This window comes from Urocitellus parryii, chromosome X, assembly GCF_045843805.1.
Source record: "Urocitellus parryii isolate mUroPar1 chromosome X, mUroPar1.hap1, whole genome shotgun sequence".
NCBI classification, from domain to species: Eukaryota; Metazoa; Chordata; class Mammalia; order Rodentia; family Sciuridae; genus Urocitellus; species Urocitellus parryii.
The window spans coordinates 71,109,864-71,130,599 of NC_135547.1; the positions used below are offsets into that span (position 1 = coordinate 71,109,864).

Here is a 20,736-nt window from a genome sequence, read left to right on the forward strand (position 1 = left end):
ATAGAACCAGGAATCTCGCCCATTTCTGTATGATTCCAAGTTCATGCTCTTTCATATTGCCCAACCATGTCCAGATTTAAATGAAGAGTAAGTGAACTTTCCCTGGTGCAGCCCCTTGGTGTCTTGCATAGCTGTTGCTTTTTACACGTGCAAACTGCTTTTTGCTTTACAGATGGGAAAGTGGAAGTGGAATCCCATTTCCAGGCTGGGCTAAAGTTATAAGTCCTCCTAGGTCACTGACCACAGAGGATGAAAACTCTTGAGTAAACTAAATTATTCTATCTCACTGGTTTGGGAGCAAAGCAGAAGTGGCAATAGCTGACAAAGCCTAGCTGGAACAGGATGTTGAAATGTACACAAATAACATGTTTTTATGGATGAGACCAATATAAATATTCTAAACTTATTCCGGCTCTTATGCTTGTACATTTTGCTATCTCATACCTAACCTTGGAAGTAGCAGATACTCTTCTTTTGCTACCTCTTTCAGGTGCCTTATTATGCTGCTCTTCATCTTTATCATCAAATTTCTCACTGGGGTTCTGTGTAGCTCACAACTGAACTTACTTGTTCTCATGGACTTAGATATCTCCAATTTGGGTTTAAATTTATACTGAGCTCTATTCTGGTATCTTTTCTCAGTTCTCAAAATCCTTCGCCAACTCTTCCTCATCATCTGGTTTATTATCCAAGACTAAATTATCCAACCTGTACTAAATTATCCCAGATATTCTGACAAGAGAGTATTTAGAATTGGAAAACATAATTTCCTCCTAATTCTTACTGACTTTTAGACTGCAAGCTTCAATGGAGTGGTATCGTGCTTTTTTTTTTTTTTTAACTGATATGTCACTAGTGTGCCTGGAAATTTGCCTGCTTGAAACCTATATAAAACTCAATAAATACAACATGGGATAATGAATCTACATTCCCTAGAATCTTCTAGTTCATTTTCTACCTTTTTAGTGCTCAAGTAGGAATCAAGTCAGTCCTATGAAAGTCAGAGGTTATATAGTCCAACGAATAAAACTCTACAATTTTTCTTGACAATCTTTTGTATTTTCCAAAATAGCTCAATGCTAACAAGTGTGCTCTATAATTCATATTCTTATTCATTCTGCTTCTGAGTGTTTGACCCTCAGCCGATATAAAATAAGTCTAAAATATTTTTGCTTTTAGGAGACACAGAATCTAGAGTACACATAGCAACTAACTAGACTTGTAGGCTGCATATTAATGTCATACTATATATGTTAAGTAGTTCAGAAGTATCAAGTAGAGAGATATTATTTTTAGTTTTGTTATTAGATCTGGGTGCAGTGGTGCACACCTATAATCCCAGTGATTCCAAAGTCTGAGGCAGTAGGATCATAAGTTCAAGGACTTATGTTTGTATCTTAGTAAGGTTCTAAGCAACTTAGAGATCTCTTGTCTCAAAATAAAAAGGGGGGACTGGGTTTGTAGATTGGTGGTAAAACATCCCTGGGTTCAATCCCTAGCACCAAAAATAATCTGTTACTAGAAAATAATTCTAGTATTGGATATATTTTCTGTAGCACCTTAAGCCCATTAAAGTCCTAGCAGAGAATAGTTAGGTGGTGTTTGGCCTAGCTTCCAAAATTTATAGACTGTTAGCAAAGATGCTCACTTCATTTAATATCCTCTCCCCATTCTTTCTTCTCTAATATATAGTCCCAGTTCCATTAATCTTACTTCACAAATAATGTGTCATGGTCTTAAGAACTTCTTGAGAGTACTTCTTAGGTTTTCTTCCTAATTACTGTATTCTAATAAGCTGTTATAGTCAATCCCATGACTGAGGAATTGGGAAATTCAACCACTCCCAGAGAGTATGCTGACTGAGATGGAAAAAATGGCTTCAATGACTTAACAACAAAAGCAGCCCTCCACTCCCATGGAACATGGAGCAACTAGGGTGGTGTAGTAACAGGGTGAAATTGGGGGTCAGAGAGGGCAGGCAGAAAGAAAAAAAATAAGATAAACTTAAAAGAAACCATCACTTGTCTCCATTACTTGTTTGGTTACTGTCATCTATATGAAGAGTGGTGATATTAAATTTATTACTTTTATTAGTTGGTACTACTGAGGATGAGACATAAATATGCAGACATAAAGGCTCAGCTATCTGTGGCAAACTGGCTCAATGAACTGCATTGATGCTGAGCTATATGAGGAGGTACAAACTGTGCAACAGGAGATGAGGCTTTCTTCAATATACATGGATTAGGGGCTGAAGTTGTAGCTCAGTGGTAGAGAGTTTGCCTCGTATGGGTGAGGCACTGGGTTTGATTCCCAGCACCACATATAAATAAGCAAATAAAATAAAGGTCCACCAACAACTAAAAAAAAGTTTCAAAAAATACATGGATTACACAACTCAAATGCAGTTAGCTCTTCTCCAGCATCACTTTGGATGCATTGCAAGGAAAAATCTTCTCAAAGCCTAGAGTTAATGATACTTCCATCTGGCTATCTCTCTTTAATTGCTATAATCTCTCAAAGTGAGAGTTAGACATTACTAAAAAGTAAAAAAAAAATTAATGGCTTTTTCCAGAACACTTCATTTTTTTAAAAAGGTTTGAGAAACACCTTATATCTTTTAGACACTAGGAAGAAACATCTATTTCTCATGCTATGTTGGGGCACATGTCCGTGCTATTCCTGGATGAAAGAACTTCAAAGGTTGGTTTGGTTCCAAACACTTCAGCAGAGGTTCTCAACTTTATAGATCCAAACAATCATTATTATCAACTCTGATGGATAGTGTCAAATTAGTCATAGACATAAAGCAGTGTCTCTCAGTGTTGGATAAATTTAGAATTATCTGGAGAACTTTTAAAAGTCCTGATGTCCAAATATTACCTCAGACAGATTAAACTGAAATCTTTAAAAGGTGCCAGATATCAGTATTTTTGTAAAGTTCTCCAGCTGATTCCAATGTGCAGCCAAGATTGAGAATCACTGCATTTATCATTGCATATATCTAAATGTCATTTGAAGTACTATAATGAGATATATCCCCAGCAAGATTTCCAGAGATTACTATATCTCTTTCCTCTTTTTGGTATGGGCATACGTAAGAAGTGAAAGTAAGTACTATCTTTGATGAGGATGTGATCAAATTGAAATGTAGTAGTGTCAGGGACTCATGAGCCATGGGAAGAATTCTTATCATTTGAGAAAGTGCCTAAGTGAGATAAAGCATAAGGGAAGCAAATGCTCTCCCACCATGGCAGGCCCTATTATTAATATCCAGTCAGAAAAGGCATAATAACACCATATTGATTCTTTGGTATTTTTACTATTTTCTTCTGTGATTTATTATTTTATGGAAGCCAATGTTATTTAATTTGGAGGGGGGTACTAGGGCTTGAACCCAGAGTGCTTAATCACTGAGCCACATTCCCGGCCCTTTTTAATATTTTATTTAGAGAGACGGTCTTGCTGAGTCGCATAGCCTCGCAAGTTGTTGAGGCTGGCTTTGAACTCATGATCCTCCTGCCTCAGCCTCTGAGCTGCTGAGACTTAAAATTTTTAAGAAATTCATTTTGTAGTTAAATGTGCTGGAATGTGTATGTTATAAATCAAACAATAAGTATTTATTAGGCTAAGATTAAAAAACCATTAGACTAGCAAACTTCTGGCAATATTCAGATTTGAGTTCTAATTTTGTAGGTCAGCACAGTAGTATGAGAGAAATATAAACAGATATTTAAGGAAATAAATGATTAATAGAACGCAGAAAACAAAGAACATGAAATGACAAGTAGCAGTATTTTTTTCTTTATTGGTACTAGAGGTTGAACAACCAGGGCCTCCGACTGCTAGGCAAGCTCTCACCAACTGAGTTACCTCCCCAGCCCTTTTTGAGACAAGATCTCCCAAGTCACTAGGATTACAAGTGTGTGCCACCCCAATATCCAATAGTTGATAGCATTTTTTGAGGGAGTACTGGGGATTGAACCTAGGGGTGCTTAACCATTGAGCCATATCCCTGTCCTTTTTATTTTTTATTTACAGACAGGGTCTCACTGACTTGCTTAGGCCCTTGCTAAGTTGCTGAGGCTGGCTTTGAACTTGCAATTCTCCTGCCTTAATCTCCAGAGCCTGAGGATTACAGGTGTTCACCAGGATGCCTGGCTTACTTAATAGCATCTTGACAATTAGAAAACAAAGGTGGGGGCTGGGGTTGTGGCTTAGCGGTAGAGCGCTCACCTAGCACATGTGAGGCCCTGGGTTTGATCCTCAGCACCACATAAAAATAAATAAATAAAATAAAGATACTGTGCCCAACTAAAAAAATAAATATAAAAAAAGGTGGCTTCTGAATGACTTCCAAAATGAAATAGGATAAGTTCAGGCTCTCCAAAAGTAGAATGGCCTCTAGCTTTAATTCTAGAACTTGCATATTTCTTAGTTTTTAAGTGGAACATTCCAAACTGGGCATCCCTCTTAGAAATTTCATTGGATGTTGAGGTAATTATTTGTTCCAAGATTTTATAGTTCTGCCCAAGCACTATGAAATAGCTCTTTCTATTCAGGGGACAGCCTAACTGACCATCTGTCATTCAACATACTGTGGCACTTACATTCTAGAAATCAATGACATAGGGCAAATAAGACAACAAAATCCTTGATCTTGCAATTTGGAGTTTAGATAAGAGGAATGGAGTATAAACAAGTAAAAAAAAAAAAACTCCTTTTCCATTTTGTCTCTTAGAACTTAATGGAATTGCCTATTTGAGTGATGATTATAACTTCCCAGAGAGACTAAGATCCATGGGGGCTGGGACTCTATCATGTCCACTGTCATACCTCTAGATCTTGGCACAAAATAGGCACTTAATAAATATTAAAAGGATTCACAGCAATAGAAAAGCAAGTGCTTATTCACCACCTTTTTAATTGATGAATTTTACTACTTTGTTCATTCTTCTCAGTGTCTTTGGCACAAGAATCAACTAGTCAGGAAAGATTTATCTTTGCCCAAGATCTTATCTCAAGAAAGATATTTGAGAAAATAGAAGAGAGCTTCCTTCATTTTTCTAAAATCAGAACTACCAATACTCATTTTTGATGGACAATTGCCCTGAGCACAAGCAAAGCAAAATGGGTTAAGTCATTTGTTTGAAAGCTTTCCACTGTGTGAGATGAGCACTTTCATAATTTCAAACTGTAGGTGCATCTGTTAGTACCTTCTATGTCTTCATTAAGAAAGCACATGTCAGGGCTGAGGTTGTGGCTCAGTGGTAGAGCGCTTGCCTAGCATGTGTGAGGCACTAAATTCAATCCTCAGCACCACATAAAAATAAATAAAATAAAATAAAGGTATTTTAAAAAAGAAAGCACATGCCTGCAATTCCAGTAACTCAAGAGGCTGAAGCAGGAGGATCACAATTTCAAGGCCAGCCTGAACAATTTAGTGAGACTCTGTCTTAAATAATAAATTAAAAGGCTGAGGATATAGCTCAGGTGTAAAGTACTACTGGGTTCAATCCCCAGTGCCACCACAGGAAATACTAAAATATAATTCATTGTATATTTCACAATGTACGGTATTTCTAATTTGGGGGAAACTACAGCTCTCTACATAACTTGGGTTTTTGTCCAATGTAACCTTACCCTTTCTCAGACATGGGCCCTGATAGGAATGTCATGAAAGCAGTTGGGTGCTTGCCTGGTTTAGAAGAAGGGACCTTGACTCTTTCAGAATGGAAGTAAAACATACGTACTTGAAATTTAGTAATCTTGCACCAAAATAATTTGCCAAGATTACTTTGTGATGGCCATAGCATTCAGCTTAGTGATTCTTTTTCTTCTATAGGCTGTCGAAAGGAAAGTGATGATAGGTTCACCAAATCGAAAAAAGCCCAAGATCAACATTCACTTGTAAACATTGAGATATACAATGGTATATTACTCAGTGTTAAATGAATGAAATTGTGGCACTTGCAAGTAAATGGATGGAGCTGGAGAATATCATGCTAAGCAAAATAAGCCAAACCCAATAAAAACAAAGGCTGAATGTTTTCTCTGATAAGCAGATGTTGATTCATAACGGGGGAGGCGGGTAGAGAATGAAGGAACTTTGGATTGTGCAAAGGGGAGTGAGGGGAAGGGAGGGCTGTGTGATGGGAAGGACAGTGGAATGAGATGGACATTATTATGCTATATACTTGAATGATTACAATACCCCTGTGACTCTGTACCATATTCAGCCAGAGAAAGGAGAAGTTGTGCTTCATTTGTGTACAATGTGTCAAAATGCATTCTACTGTCATGTATAACTAATTAGAACAATTTAAAAAATTAAAAAGACCCCTTAGTCATTTAGTCCTGTATAATGCTAGTAGTAAAGTGTGCTATTTCATTGCCTATTTAGTATGGGGTATGGGCCCTGAGGAAAACAGAACATTATTTTTGATAGATATAATGTTAAATTCTTAAAACTATCCAATCTACAACCAGACTATTACGAACATGCCAATTTGATTTCATTTTGTTCCTCATATTTTTTGCCTGCTTCATACTGTTCAGATTGAAATGTAAACTCCTGAACAATGGATTTGAAGATACTGCCAGTTTCACCTCCAACCCATTGCTCCACATATGTGGCTCTGTGTTGTTTTTATTTTGCATAGAACCACACAACTGAAGGAATCTCAAGGCTAGGATTTTTTTGAAGTGGAAATTGGTGCAAATAAGTATATGTGTGTGTTTTACACAGTCGCAAACCTATATGTACAGTTTACAACACTTCTTTATGTATAGAGCCCAGTCTTCCCCAAAGAAGACAATATGAAACACATGGTAGGATGTTTATTAACTTTATGTAACCTGTGAAGTAAACATTATAACAACAATGAAAGTGTTTTTTTTTCCAATTCAGTATGCAAAGTTCAATTCTGCATATTAAAAGTTCAGTCCTGAATAAAATGAAGCCTGGACTTAAGAATTTTAGAGATTGTATAAACCATTAAAATGAGCACAAACATTTTTACTTGTATTGGCTGAAAACAATTAAAAAATCCTTCCTTTCTTTTGAAGTTTACTTCATTGGAGAGGTTCTGGAACCACATGTGAAATTTTGTGAAATAAAGGGAGCATAAAATAAGTAAATTTGTAGAAACCATTTAGCAGATGAGAGGAAAAGAAGAGGAAAATTGTACAAATTGATCTCTTTAAAAATTTAGCTTGAGGGGCTGGGATTGTAGCTCTGTTATAGAGCACTTGCCTCACATGTGTGAGGCACTGAGTTTGATCCTCAGCACCACATAAATAAATAAAATAAAGATATTGTGTCCATCTACAACTAAAAATTTTTTAAAAATTAGCTTGAGCCAAGCATGGAGGTACAGGCCCATAATCCCAACAACTCAGGAGAATGAGGCAGGAAGATCACAAGTTTGAGGTCAGCCTTAACAACTTAGCAAGATCCTGTCTCAAATTTAAAAAAAGAAAAAAGGAAGAAAGAAAGAAAGAAAGAGAGAGAGAGAGAGAGAGAGAAAGAAAGAAAAAGAAAGAAAGAAAGAAAGAAAGAAAGAAAGAAAGAAAGAAAGAAAGAAAGAAAGAAAGAAAGAAAGAAAGAAAGAAAGAAAGAAAGAAAGAAAGAAAGAAAAAGAAAGACGGGCTGGGGATGTGGCTCAGTGGTTAAGCACCTTTGGGTTCAATCTCTCTCTCTCTGTCTGTCTGTCTCTCTCTCTCTCTCTCTCTCTCTCTCTCTCTCTCTCTCTCACACACACACACACACACACACACACACACACATACTCACACACACACTCACACACCCCTGCACACATAAAAATTACCCTGAAGATTTTCTATTCATTTTGAAAACTAGAAAATCTTGCACATGTTTTATAATGTTTCCTGTACTTAACAGAAGATTTAGAGTCCAAGTGTTGTGGTGCCCACTGGTTGATCAAATATGAATCCTACGAGTTTGTATAAGAACTGCTCCAGGCTGAAAACCATATAACATTCCTGAAGCATAATCAATGATAAAATAAGTATATGCATGCCAGCATATGCTTTAAGCAACTAAAGAAATAGAGATGGGAGATAAAGTTAAGAAATGGTTGACTGTGAATGTGGCATATTAATTTTTAAAAACATTTAGTTTTTAAATGGGGGCTGAGGTTGTGGCTCAGTGGTAGAGCACTCACCTAGCACGTGAAATGACCTGGGTTCGATCTTCAGCACCACATAAAAAATAAATAAAATAAAGGTATTGTGTCCAACTACAACTATATATATATATATATATATATATATATATATATATATATATATATATAGGTTCTTGTGTTTCCTCATATTGGGGGTAAAAAACATGGCTAGAATGTGACTCAGTTCTTTCACAAAGTTTTAGATGAGATTCAAAATATTGGGTAAAGGTAGTCTTTCTTTAAAATTGTTTTATATAGTTGTAGATGGACAGCATTTCTTTATATTTTTTTATTTATTTGTTTACATATGTATGTATGTATGTGGTGCTCAGGATCGACTCCAGTGCCTCACTCATGCTAGGCAAGTTATCTTCCACTGACTTACAACTCCAGCCTAAGTAAAGGGAATCTTTTGATTAGTGCAATAGCATATAAAAATATAATTTTATGCTGAAAATTCAATTTTCCTTAGAAAATAAAAATTGCATAATTAAACTAAAATAGAAAAACTGTAAAATAAATGTACCTGTAAAATCAAGGGAAAATTTTAGTCCTGTCCTTTCCAGAATTCACAAAAAAATCCTTGCCTTTGAAAATATTTTTCAAAATATATTTATCTCAAGAATCCCTGGAATGGCATAGTTTGCTTGCTATCAGCAGAAACTAGCTACATGGATTTGCTATTTATTTTGAAGATTGTCATCCTTTGTAGTACTTAACATAAACTTCTGGATGTAAATAAGGTATCAGCAAAATGTTGATTTACATTTTTACATGCCCTCCCCAACTTCAATGTGTTCTCTATCTTTTTGTGTGTGTGTGGTTTGAATTTAATCCCAGTTGTGAAAACTTGATTAGGTTCCAGTAAGCAACAATTTTAACTGTATTTTTCAATTCACAGAGGTTAAGAAATGAATGGGGCATATACTAGATAGCCAAAGGTATTTGAGTCATTGCCACTTTTCTAGCAGGAAGCTAGAATGGGGGGAGCTCAAAATAAATTCAAGTAGAAGACACAAGTTTGTTGGACTCATCATCAAAATTGGTAACAGGGCTGAGAAAAACCAAAGGGAACAGCATAGATTCTCCATTTGTTTCCATATACAAGTGGGGTGCAGAGTTTTCAATAGTATTTACATTTCCTGGAGATGAAACATTCAGGGCTATACAATCATGGTCATTGAAATCTGGTAAGACCAACGATGGATTCTTCAGATCATCCAAAAGAAGGTCATTAGAATCTTGAAGTCTTTCTCCAAAATCGTTTTTTGGCACCTCTTCTAACAGGGAAAGCAGGTCATATTTCTTGTATTCTACCACCTGCTGTTCTATGGAGAGACATTGTTTTGTTACACATTGTGGGAGAAGAGAGGGTAAGAAAAAATATAATCAAAATCTTACACTGCTAAATGAATCACAGAATAGAATGAGAGTTATCTTTCCACTATTCTGAGTTACACTCTTCAAAATAGCTATTGGAGGGGCATCTTATGCAAGAATAACCTGGAAGAATAATGTACTCTTGCCTCTGGTCCTATAATCTAATATCAGCTTTCCTAATATACTTAATATTTCAAACTTTTGATGATTGTATAAGAGGAGAATGTGATGTGACTTTGTTAAAATCTGTATTTGGATTTAGGAATATCAGTAACCACTAGAATATAGATCTTTGTAGGATGCACTTCCTATAAAATCTAAGGCTAACTGTGGAAAATTAAGCTTAGTAAAAAACAAAGGACCTACCTTCTGAGAACTTGTTTGGATGTCATGTGAAAAGCCCAAATTCATTACAGCACATCCTTTTGAATATCTTTATTATGACTTTTGTCTTAAAGTTAGAGACATTATAATACATTCTCCCTTAAGTTTACATGGTATCAGAGAAAACATTCGGCAATTGTTTTTTTGGGACTGGCTAAACTTCACTTAACATTATCTTCTCCAACTGTATCCATTTACCTGCAAATGCCATGATTTTATTCTCTTTTATTGATGAGTGATATTCCATTGTGTAAAAACAAATGCTGAATGTTTTCTCTGACATAAGGTGACCGACTCATAGTGGGGTAGGGAAGGGGAGCATCAGAGGAATAGCTGAACTCTAGATAGGGTAGAGGGGTGCGAGGGGAAAAGAGAGGGGCATGGGGTTAGAAATGATGGTGGAATGTGATGGTCATTATTATCCAGAGTACATGTATGAAGACATAAATTGGTGTGAACATACTTTACATACAGAGATATGAAAAATTGTGCTCTATGTGTGTAATAAGAATTGTAATGTATTCCACTGTCATATATTTAAAAAATAGAATCAATTAAAAATAGTTTTCAGGGCTCTTTCAAATATATTATCTCATTTAATACTCATTTAATATTCATAAAAATTTATAAATCAAAAAAGCAATTATTATTATCTTAGTTTACACAAGAGTAAAGATGGGTTTGCAGAGGTTAAATGACATGCCAAAGGTCATTTAGATAGTAAGTTGTAAGGCTAGTCTAGAACATAAATCTGACCCCTCTACAAAAAAATCGTTTATACCTTTTCTTCCATTGGCTTCAAGTAGATTCCTCTCTCCTTCTTCACTATTCATTAAATCAAGAGTCTATAAAGGGAGATAAAATATTAGAATCTTTATCCATCAATCATTCTTAGAGATAAAGTTAAATACTTGATGAAAAAAAGACTATGTCTTGGGCCGGAGTATGTGCAGTACACACTTAGCAACCATGAGGCCCTAAGTTCAGTCCTCAGTACCTTAAAAAAAAAAAACTATCTCTTGAGAGATTAACAAAATTGAGGGAAGAATGCTTCCATTTACTTTGCTTTCTAAAGGCTGTAGCTTTCTTTACTAACTGCTCTTTAGACAGAGGGGAAAAAATCAATTCATAGTGCAGCAAGAGCCAATTATGCGACTTAGGTCCAGTTGTCACTTAGCTTGAACTAATATTGACCAATATTTATTTGCCCAGACAAAAGCAAATGTGGTAAATATTGGATTTGAACCTGAGTGTTTGAACCTGAATGATGAGAATCATCAAATATGTCTAGTATGTCCAGAAAGAAAAAAAAAACACTTCTTTCAAGTTATCTCAGCTAAACAATATATAACAAGAGTCAACACCCACAGGATCTAGCCCCATTACTTATTGGCCAATGACCAAAAAAAAGTTTCATCTGGAGATCTTCTGTAGCTAGAGAAAACAGTTATGGGAATATACAAGGGTTTTATTTTTTTCCTAAAATAGCAATAGCAACAATAAGATTTCACTAAGCTAAGAGAAACAGGCCTGTAAGTATACTATTAAAGAAAATTATCTGATAGGAATTCAGTTTCCTTGTAATTCACAGGAGTATGAGGAAAGGCTTAACAAAAATAATTTTAACAAACAGATGCCCTGTTCTTTTTTGGTCCTATTATAATTTCCAGTCATAATCATGATCATTTACTAAATGACTATATCCAAACAAAGCATGATTTCTTACATAGATTAAATTTGATTACCTATCCAATATTTATAAAGTAGTACATTTAATATTCAGATATTTATTACATAGTCTAAAATGCACAGATTCTCCATTTGTCAAACGTTCTCATTAAACTGACACTCATAGCCAGGCACGCTTGTAATCCCAGTGGCTCAGGAGGCTGAGGCAGGAGGATCACATGTTCAAAGCCAGCCTCAGCAACAGTGAGGCACTAAGCAACTCAGTGAGACCCTATCTCTAAATAAAATAAAAATAGGGTTAGGGATGTGGCTTAGTAGTTGTGTGTCCCTTAGTTCAATCCCCAGTAGAAAAAAAAAAAAAGCCACCTATAGCCACCAAATTATGTCATAAAAGACAGGAAAGGGTATCCTAGAGTGTGAAGTAATGTTTAAGAAAATCAAGTATATGAGCAATGTGGTAATGGTCATTTTAATCCAGTCATACATATTTTCTGGCTGACAAGTATCTTAAAATATTTCCTTAGTATCTGGGGGTATAGCTCATGATAGAGTGTTTGCCTAGTATTCATGAGCCCATGAATTTGATCCCCAGCACCCAAAAATATTCCATTAATTATTCTCTCTGGTCCCCTTGTCTATAAGAGACAAGTTCTAAAGAAAGTTCTGTTGTTCAGCATGGCAACTGATGTTAAAAAAGATACTTAATCTAACACATGGATCAGTTTTTGATTATATAGACAGGAATAGGATAAGATTCCTCTTTATGTAACTTATAAAGAAAGCAATTGCCAAGAAAAGCAACGATTCACTTAGAAGTAATTTTTGATTTGAGATGAGGTGTCACTATGTTATGCAGGCTGGCCTTGAACTCCTAGGCTCAAGTCATGTCCCTACCTTCTTAGTCTCGTGAATAGCTGGAATAATAGGCTCATCAGTAAACATGGCTTGTCAATTATATTAGTAGCCACTTGCAAATATGTGAACAAAGAAGTTCTGCTTCACTAAGTGGATCTCTGAGTGTCTTATATATGCATGGAAGTAGTAAAATGTTGAAAAATACTAATTTAAACTGGACTTTGCTATAAGTAGTCAATATTAAGGCATAGAAGAAAAAGTGAGGAGGGCAGATAAAGAATATAGATGGCATGCCTTAAGCCATCCTACTTCATTCACTTAACTGTAAAGTTTTTCTGCTATTAATCTACTATGGCAATCTTCATCATCAAAAATACAATATAGTGTCCCAGAACTGGATGGTATATAAAAAGCAATAAAACGACTAGAAAAATAGATCTTACATCTATTTCTGCCATGACATCCATACTGGATAAAGTTTCAGTTTCGTTTGTCATTAAAGTAGGAAGTTTAGAACTGACTGGCTGTAAAGAAAAAAGAGAGAAATATACAACAACTTAAATTCTACACTGTTAGCTTAGGAAAATATTTTTGCACAACAGTGAGGTATAATGTTACAAGAAGAGGAACTTTGGATGTATGAAAAACTATTATTAAAGCATCACAAAATTCTACATAAAGGTATACTTATACTTTCATATTGACAATTTTAAAGGAATTGGAAGAAGGAAAATCACCACATAATAAAAAATAAATTATACTATTAGTCTGGGGAAGAGAGATATAATAACTGCTTCAGTTTCTAGTTCAGAAAACCAAGATATAAACACCATATACACTAAATCAATGGAAAAGTTAAGGTAAGAATTCAAGTATTTTTTAATCCCAGGCATAATATTACCAGTGCCAATTGTCATATATCATTCTGCTTTTGGAATAATTTATGTAAATACAGCAAAATGAATTGATAGTCTTACCTCATTGACATGACCAGCATCACAGTTCACTTTCTTCCTAGATTGCAAGGACTTAATCTCCACCAGATTTCCTTCAATACCCTGCATATACATTTCATCCCTTAAATGAAAAATAGAGGGGTGGGGAAATCAACAAACTCTGCTGCCAAGCAGGATGAAGGTGGATGGAAAAAATGGTAATCTAACTGCCAGGAGACAATCTTTGAGAAAATACCACAAACATAATAAATTGCACAGATCATGGCAGGTCCTTGACCAAGAAACCACAAACCATATGGCATTTTCCAGTTACAGATATTTCACTTTCAGACTATAAAGCCTAATGCTATTCAGAAGATTTCAGTACATAATTCACTGGTTATAACTCAGCCAAAGTGGCCCACTTCCAAGTAACATACCAGAGTTTTCAACCTGAAGAGGCCTAGAAAAGAAGGATGGAAGAAAAACACACTAGTCTGTTCCCAGGGAAAGCTATAATTCCACAGGATGCCCTTTTGTGAATTTGGTGCCAAATAGGAATGATAAGTCACTGTTCCCAATCAAAAGGAAAAAAGTGAGATGCAAAACACCACAACAATGTAGCTAGCTAATCCAAATGACCTCTAGGTCTTTTCATTTATGAGATTCTATATACACCAAAGTTAGCTTTTGAAATGGCTACATTGCTCCAGTGAACAACACTCAGCCTGAATCTCATCAATACAGGAAGTGAGACACATGTCACCAGTTGTCAGTGAACAAAAAAAAAAATGCATAGTTTGACTTTGTCCTTTGGTATAGTTCTTGACTTCATTTTGTGGTGCCAGTCATCAGGAAAATCAGGTGTTCTGAGGATCATATATTTTATTATTATCAAATATTACTATTTAACCTAAGAATCCAAATGCCACTAAATTCTTAGTTTCCTATAACTTTGCCAATCTATTAGAACTTAAACTTCATTTTGGTGGCCAATTCAGGCAATGTTGCTTTACAACTCAGAATAATTATCTCAAACAACAGTTGCTGTTAATGTTCTGAGGACATAAAGTGCCCTAAAATTGGTAGATTATTTCATTGTCTAGAGAAGTTTCCTTTGAAACAGGTCCAAGGGTCTGTAGTGAAGTTTTGGATCAGGCTGAGGAAGCTTACAGGGCCCCCTTTTGGGTGTTCTTAGGAAGCTATTTATGAGAAAAATTTGACCAAGGCCCACACATGACCTTCATCTTTCTGGGATTGGACAATAAATAAGGGAAAGTAGCAGGGAATAATACAAATATAAGACGGTAAAGCATGAAAACAGACTAATGTAAGCACTGCTGATGAAGGTGAAACTCCAGCTGACATCCCTCCTCCACAAGCCACTCAGTGTTGTCATGAGTAGAGATCTGCTGACAACAGTGAATCTGTGGCTCCAATTTAGTAGTATTTCTGCTGAAGCACACACAACCTCTTAGTTTCAGGAAATGAAGACATCTTGTTTTTTTTTTTCTTCTAGTTCTGTTCCAAGAAGGAGGTTTCACCCTGCTTTCTGAGATAATTTTGAATATAAAGTAAAGGGAAGATTTTATACTACCAATGTTGGGCTCTTATTTTCAGAAGACCACAGAAGGTGAAACACCAAATATATTACCAAAAAGTACATTTGCAGTATATAAGAAACAAAGATAATATCAGGAGTGGAGGTGCCTAAGGGAAATGTTTCCTTAATTATATCTCCCAGAACTTACCATAATATTATGCTTTGGATAAACAGGTAATTTTCTAACTTCAGAAAAAGAACATATGTGTGAAAATCAATATCCAAATTTCCTCAGAAACACAAGTTCTACATCAGTGCCAAGTCCCAGGATAAGGTGTTGATCCTAATTTAGTTTTCCTCTTAAAAATGTCTGATTGGTTAAGGTTGCAAAATGAGAGTAGACTCAACTCAATATTCAACTGTGTAATCACAGATATAGCAAAGAATTATGCTACTGCTCAGCTAGATTTGGGGGTAACTAGCTATATACTTAGATTTCAAAGTCCTTATCAACATTCTAAATAATGTTTTTGGGTTTCACAGAAATAAAGGGCAAGAGTGGGGGTGGAGGTATCCTTCAAAGACTCTATAAGCTATTGTTATATCCCTGATTTTCTTTAGCTGTATCCAAAGTGTTCGCCAGACTGTAAATTTAAAAAAAAAAAACACTTTCCTTAAAAACATGTAAAACCCACTAGGTTACAGAAGAAAGATATTGCATACCTATTCATTATAGTATTAAATTGACTGTCTGATTTGTCTTCAGTAAAGATTGAATAATTATCCTCAGAAGGAGAAGACATAAACTCCAAAGAAATATTGTCAGTTTCCTCTCCTAAATAGTCTTCAGTCATTAGTTCTTGAAAATCAGGTATAGATGAATACATATCAACATCCGATGAATTTTCATTCATAGGTATATCCTGAATAGACATTTTAAGATCCTCTCTGAGAAACAACAAGAACATATTAATCAAAAATTATGTTAGAGCTCAAATCATGCAGGCTATAACACCTCCATCAGTTATATAATATCTAAATATTTGCAATATTTAGAATAAATAACTTATGATATGCCATGAAGCTCTCCTTTCATTTCATTTATACATCATATAATACTATGTCCACGCCAATTGACCAGCCAATTGTTCCATCACCTTAACTTAATGAAAAAAATACTTATCAAACCCAGAATGCTATAATAAAAAATGACAAACAATAACAAGTGAAGGTGAGGGTATACAAAAATAGGATCTTCCACATATTACTGGTGGAAATACAGGCGAAATGGTATAGCCACTCTTGGAAAACAGTTTGCAAATTTATTAAGAAGTTAAACATGCTAAGCATGGTGGCTCACACATGTAATTCCAGCAACTTGGGAGGCTGAAGTATGAAGATCACAAGTTCAAGAACAGCCTCAGCAGTTTACTGAGGCTCTGAGCAACTTAGTGTGACCCTGTTTCAAAATTTTTAAAACTTAAAAAGCTTGGGAAGCTGGGTGCAGTGGCACATGCCTGTAATCCCAGCTACTCAGGAGGCTGAGGCAGAAGGGTTGCAAGTTCAAACCCAGCCTCAGCAATTTAGCAAGGCCCTAAGCAACTCAGACCCTGTCTCTAATAAAATATAAAAACGGTCTGGGGATGTGGTTTAGTGGTTAAGTACCCCTGGGTTCAATCCCTAGTAACAAAAAATAATTTTCCATTCTATTCCATTAGTTTCTAGCAATTCCATTTTTAGGTATATACCCAAGAGAAATACGAACATAAATATTCTTCTGTGAATGTTCATTATTCATAGCCTCAAAATGGAAAATACCCAAAGTGTCAATTAACTAATAGGAAAGAAAACTGTGGTGAGCCCATAAAATGGAATTTTATTTATAAAAAAAGAGCACTAATCTATGATATAACATGAATGAACCTTGAAAATATTATGCTAAGTGAAATAAGCCAGACAGAATAGACCATTTATTCTATCATTCTATTGATATGTAATATCCAAAGTAGTCAAATTGAGAGTCAGAAAGTAGGTTAGTAAACAGGCATGAAAGATTTCATGGGGGTGATAAAAATGCTCTAATGTGGGATGATGGGGATAGTTTAACAACTCAGTAAATTCAATACAAATTGAACAGCAAAATTTAAAATTAACAAATTATGTCTCCATAAAACTGTTTAGCTATGCATATATAAATCTCAGCTACATATTATTGTATGCATGTAACTATCATACATATAAGTATTCCTATCTATCCATTTATCATTTAGAGAGGCTATATAGCATGTTACAAATCAGAGCAATGGAATGGCACTATGAGGATCAGTAGTCAAAGCTCACAGCTCAAGTTTCCTTTCTGTTTTGTAGTCAATTTTGACTAGAAAATAAGCAGAATGGGACAACTATTTGCTTATCAATAAAGGAGGAAATACAAAGAAAAGACAAATGATTTTTGTATTGTTTCTCATATAACAAATTATATAGTTTGTGTTGGGGTTCTTTGAACAAGGATGAAAAAGCTAAACAAACAAGTTAATTTTATCATAGGATTAAATATTGTTTCTAATAGAAAAATTAAGTTGATGTGTTACCATGATTTTCCATATTTTTTCTGACATGATATTTTAAGACACTACAAATATCTGTGATTGTGTAGCTTCCCTGAAACTTGAATTTTTAATTAGCTTCTAAGGTTCTTTGTACACATGTTCAAATATCATTCATCAAAATTTTAACATTCTAGTTGTCATAAAGTCCCAGATCCACTGATTTCTTTCTTTCTTTGCTCTCTTTAGGAAAGCTTTTGTGGTATACTCTGTTTTTAAAGATGTACCTATTGTCACCACTCTGCATCCTTGTTAACTTGTTGGACAGGGTAAAGAAAATGCATATATGCATCTCTTTCTGGGCCAGCAACCATAGCTTACATGCTGTTGGATTTAGCATACAATATCTGTGAAAAACTTTAATTCAAGGACTGATGTTGAACATCTATATCTCCTTCTCTAAAATGGCACCCTTCTCATTGTCTTGTCCCCTTAAGCACCCCAGCTCCCAGACCCTATTGACTCAGTGGCTTACTTCTCTGGATATACCAGGCTCTAAGACACACTGCTCATATCCGTACTGACCTCCCCCTCCAACACTTATCTCTCCCCAAACATTCTATACCATCAGGATTTCTTTGGATACTTCTAAAATACATCTCATAATATTCTTCTGAATGATTTTCCACTTGCATGCTCCTCCAACAGTCTCCTAGTCAAGTATCATTTTCTAGAACTTCAACCCTCCTGCACCACACTTAATGATTCTCCATTTTGTCTTTCTTTCTACCCATACAGACATCATTGAGACTTAGATGTCTAAACAAAAAACCCTCTCCAATAGACATCCAAATATCTATAACACACATTTAAAAATAATATACACAACGGGGCTGAGGTTGTAGCTCAATGGTAGAGTACTTGCCTAGCACACACACACACACACACACACACACACACACACACACACATAGCATGTAAATACAATAGAATATTATTACTCAACCATATAAAGGAATGAAATCCTGTTATTTGTGACATGGATGAAACTGGAGGACCTTTTACTGAGGAAAATAGGCCAAACACAGAAAAATAAATACCACATATTCTCACTCATTTGTAGAAACTAAAATGCTAATCTTATAGAAGAAATTGTGGTCAACAGAGACTAGGAAGGGAAGGAGTGGGAGGAAAGAAAGAAGTTAAACAAAGGGCACTAAAACAGAGAGGAGGAACTAGTACTAGTTGTCTATATAGCACAAGTAAGTATTGTTAAATCAATATATTTCAAAATGACTAGAAGGGTATAACCTGATTTGATTACTGCACATTTGATACTGCACATGTATGAATAACCATACTGTATCACATAAATATGTAAAACTATTATGTCTCAATAAAAATAATATTCATGCATGATGGCACATGCCTAGAATGCCAGCTACTTGTGAGGCTGAGCCAAGGGAATCACAAGTTTGAGCCCAGCCTCAACAATTTAGCAAGACCTGATCTCAAAATAAATAATAAAAAGGGCTCAGAATGCCTATCTCTGATAGAGCACTTGCCTAGAACACACAATGGGTTTCCTACCCAGCAACCTCTACCCCCACCAAAAAAACCTCATGCTTATATTTTTATTTTCTTTAGCATGTATAGAAATTCTCAAATTTTCAGAACAAATTTTTTTGCCAAACACATACTTCATATTTATTATTAACTTTATAGTATTTTTAAATTTAGTTTATTGTTTTTTTTGTCAAGAGAATTTTTTTCCATTAGAAGTTTTAACTGGCTATTGTTGACATCTAAAAAAAGTTACATATTATGTGTGTGTGTGTGTGTGTGTGTGTGTGTGTGTGTGTGTGTGTTAGTCAGCTTTTCTGCCACTGTGACCAAAAGAACTGACAAGAACAATTTGAGACAAGGAGAAATTTATTTGGCATTCACAATTTCAGAGGTCTTAGTCCACAGAAGGCCAACTCCACAGCTGTGGGTTCAAGGTGAAGCAAAACATCATGGTAGAAGGGTATGGAGGAGGAAAGCAGTTCAGGACAGGGCAATCAGGAAGCAGAGAGAGAGAGAGTTCTCCACTCACCAGGGACAAAATATAAACCCCAAAGTCATGCCCCTAGTGACCCATCTCCTCCAGCTACACCCTACCTGCCTTCAGTTACCACCTAGTTAATCCCTATCAGTGGATTAATTCACTGAGTAAGTTACAACTCTCATAATCAAATGTTTTCACTACTGAACCTTTTTAGATTCTCTCAAACATGAACTTTTAGGTGATATCTCATATCTAAGCCATAATCATATACAAATATCTTACATTAAGTAAATTATATTTTAATACCTTATTTCTTCAAAAATCATTTGCTGTATACATATTTTAAAGGGCCAGTTATCACTGCCCTATTCTGTTGTGATAAAATACAGGTTAAACTTTTTTACAAGGATGTTTTGGTAGTCATAAGGAAGGCTGAACAAGAACATGAATGGTAGCCAGGTACAGTGGTGCAAGCCTATAATCATAGTGGCTCGGGACACTGAGGCAGGAAGATCATGAGTTCAAAGCCAGCCTCAGCAACTTAGTGAAGCCCTAAGCAACTTAGCAAGATTCTGTCTCAAAATAAAACATTAGGGCTGGGATGGTGTCTCAGTGATACAGCATTTGCCTAGAATGTGTGAAGCACTGGGTTAGATTCTCAGCATCACATATAAAATAAAATAAATAAAATAAAAGTCCATAAACAACATATAAAAGGGCTGGGAATGTCGCTCACACCCTGGGGTCAATGCCCAGATATGGACAGCAGTATGATTAACACTAAGGAAGAACACAAATGCATAATGACAGGACATCAGTTGTATTTTATTTTAGTAACTGAAGGAAAACATTATTTGTTCACTTAACAACAAAATATACCTCATGATTTAACATACCTGTAGACTATATTATGATTCATTACCAGTACATTATCCATGAGACTGCTTACCCATCATCTCCAATTGCCTGGTCCATACATGAAACTAAGGTTTTAGATTCATCTTTCAAAGTAGGTATGATACTGTCAAGGAGATTTTTATATTTTTCTTCAATAAGTGTATAACCATTTTGTAATATCTGCATCTAAACAGGAAGGTTAGAGGAAATGAGAGTTGATCATGTACCTATGTATACATCTGGTCTTTCTCAGATCATATTTGATGTG

At 35.4% G+C, this 20,736-nt stretch overlaps 1 protein-coding gene across 1 annotated transcript in view; it reads right to left on the reverse strand.

The window, feature by feature from the left end:
• Nucleotides 1–9,194: 9,194 nt before the first annotated feature.
• The window catches only part of LOC113199034 (heat shock factor protein 3-like), a 52,699-nt gene continuing 41,157 nt past the window's right edge, over nt 9,195–20,736 (reverse strand). Inside the window, exons 8-12 of the mRNA XM_026411918.1 lie at nt 20,521–20,654; nt 15,702–15,926; nt 13,478–13,577; nt 10,738–10,801; nt 9,195–9,520 (exon numbers count right to left, since the gene is read on the reverse strand). Of these exons, the coding sequence (XP_026267703.1) occupies nt 9,195–9,520; nt 10,738–10,801; nt 13,478–13,577; nt 15,702–15,926; nt 20,521–20,654 (849 nt within the window). The remainder of the gene's footprint in view (nt 9,521–10,737; nt 10,802–13,477; nt 13,578–15,701; nt 15,927–20,520; nt 20,655–20,736) is intronic.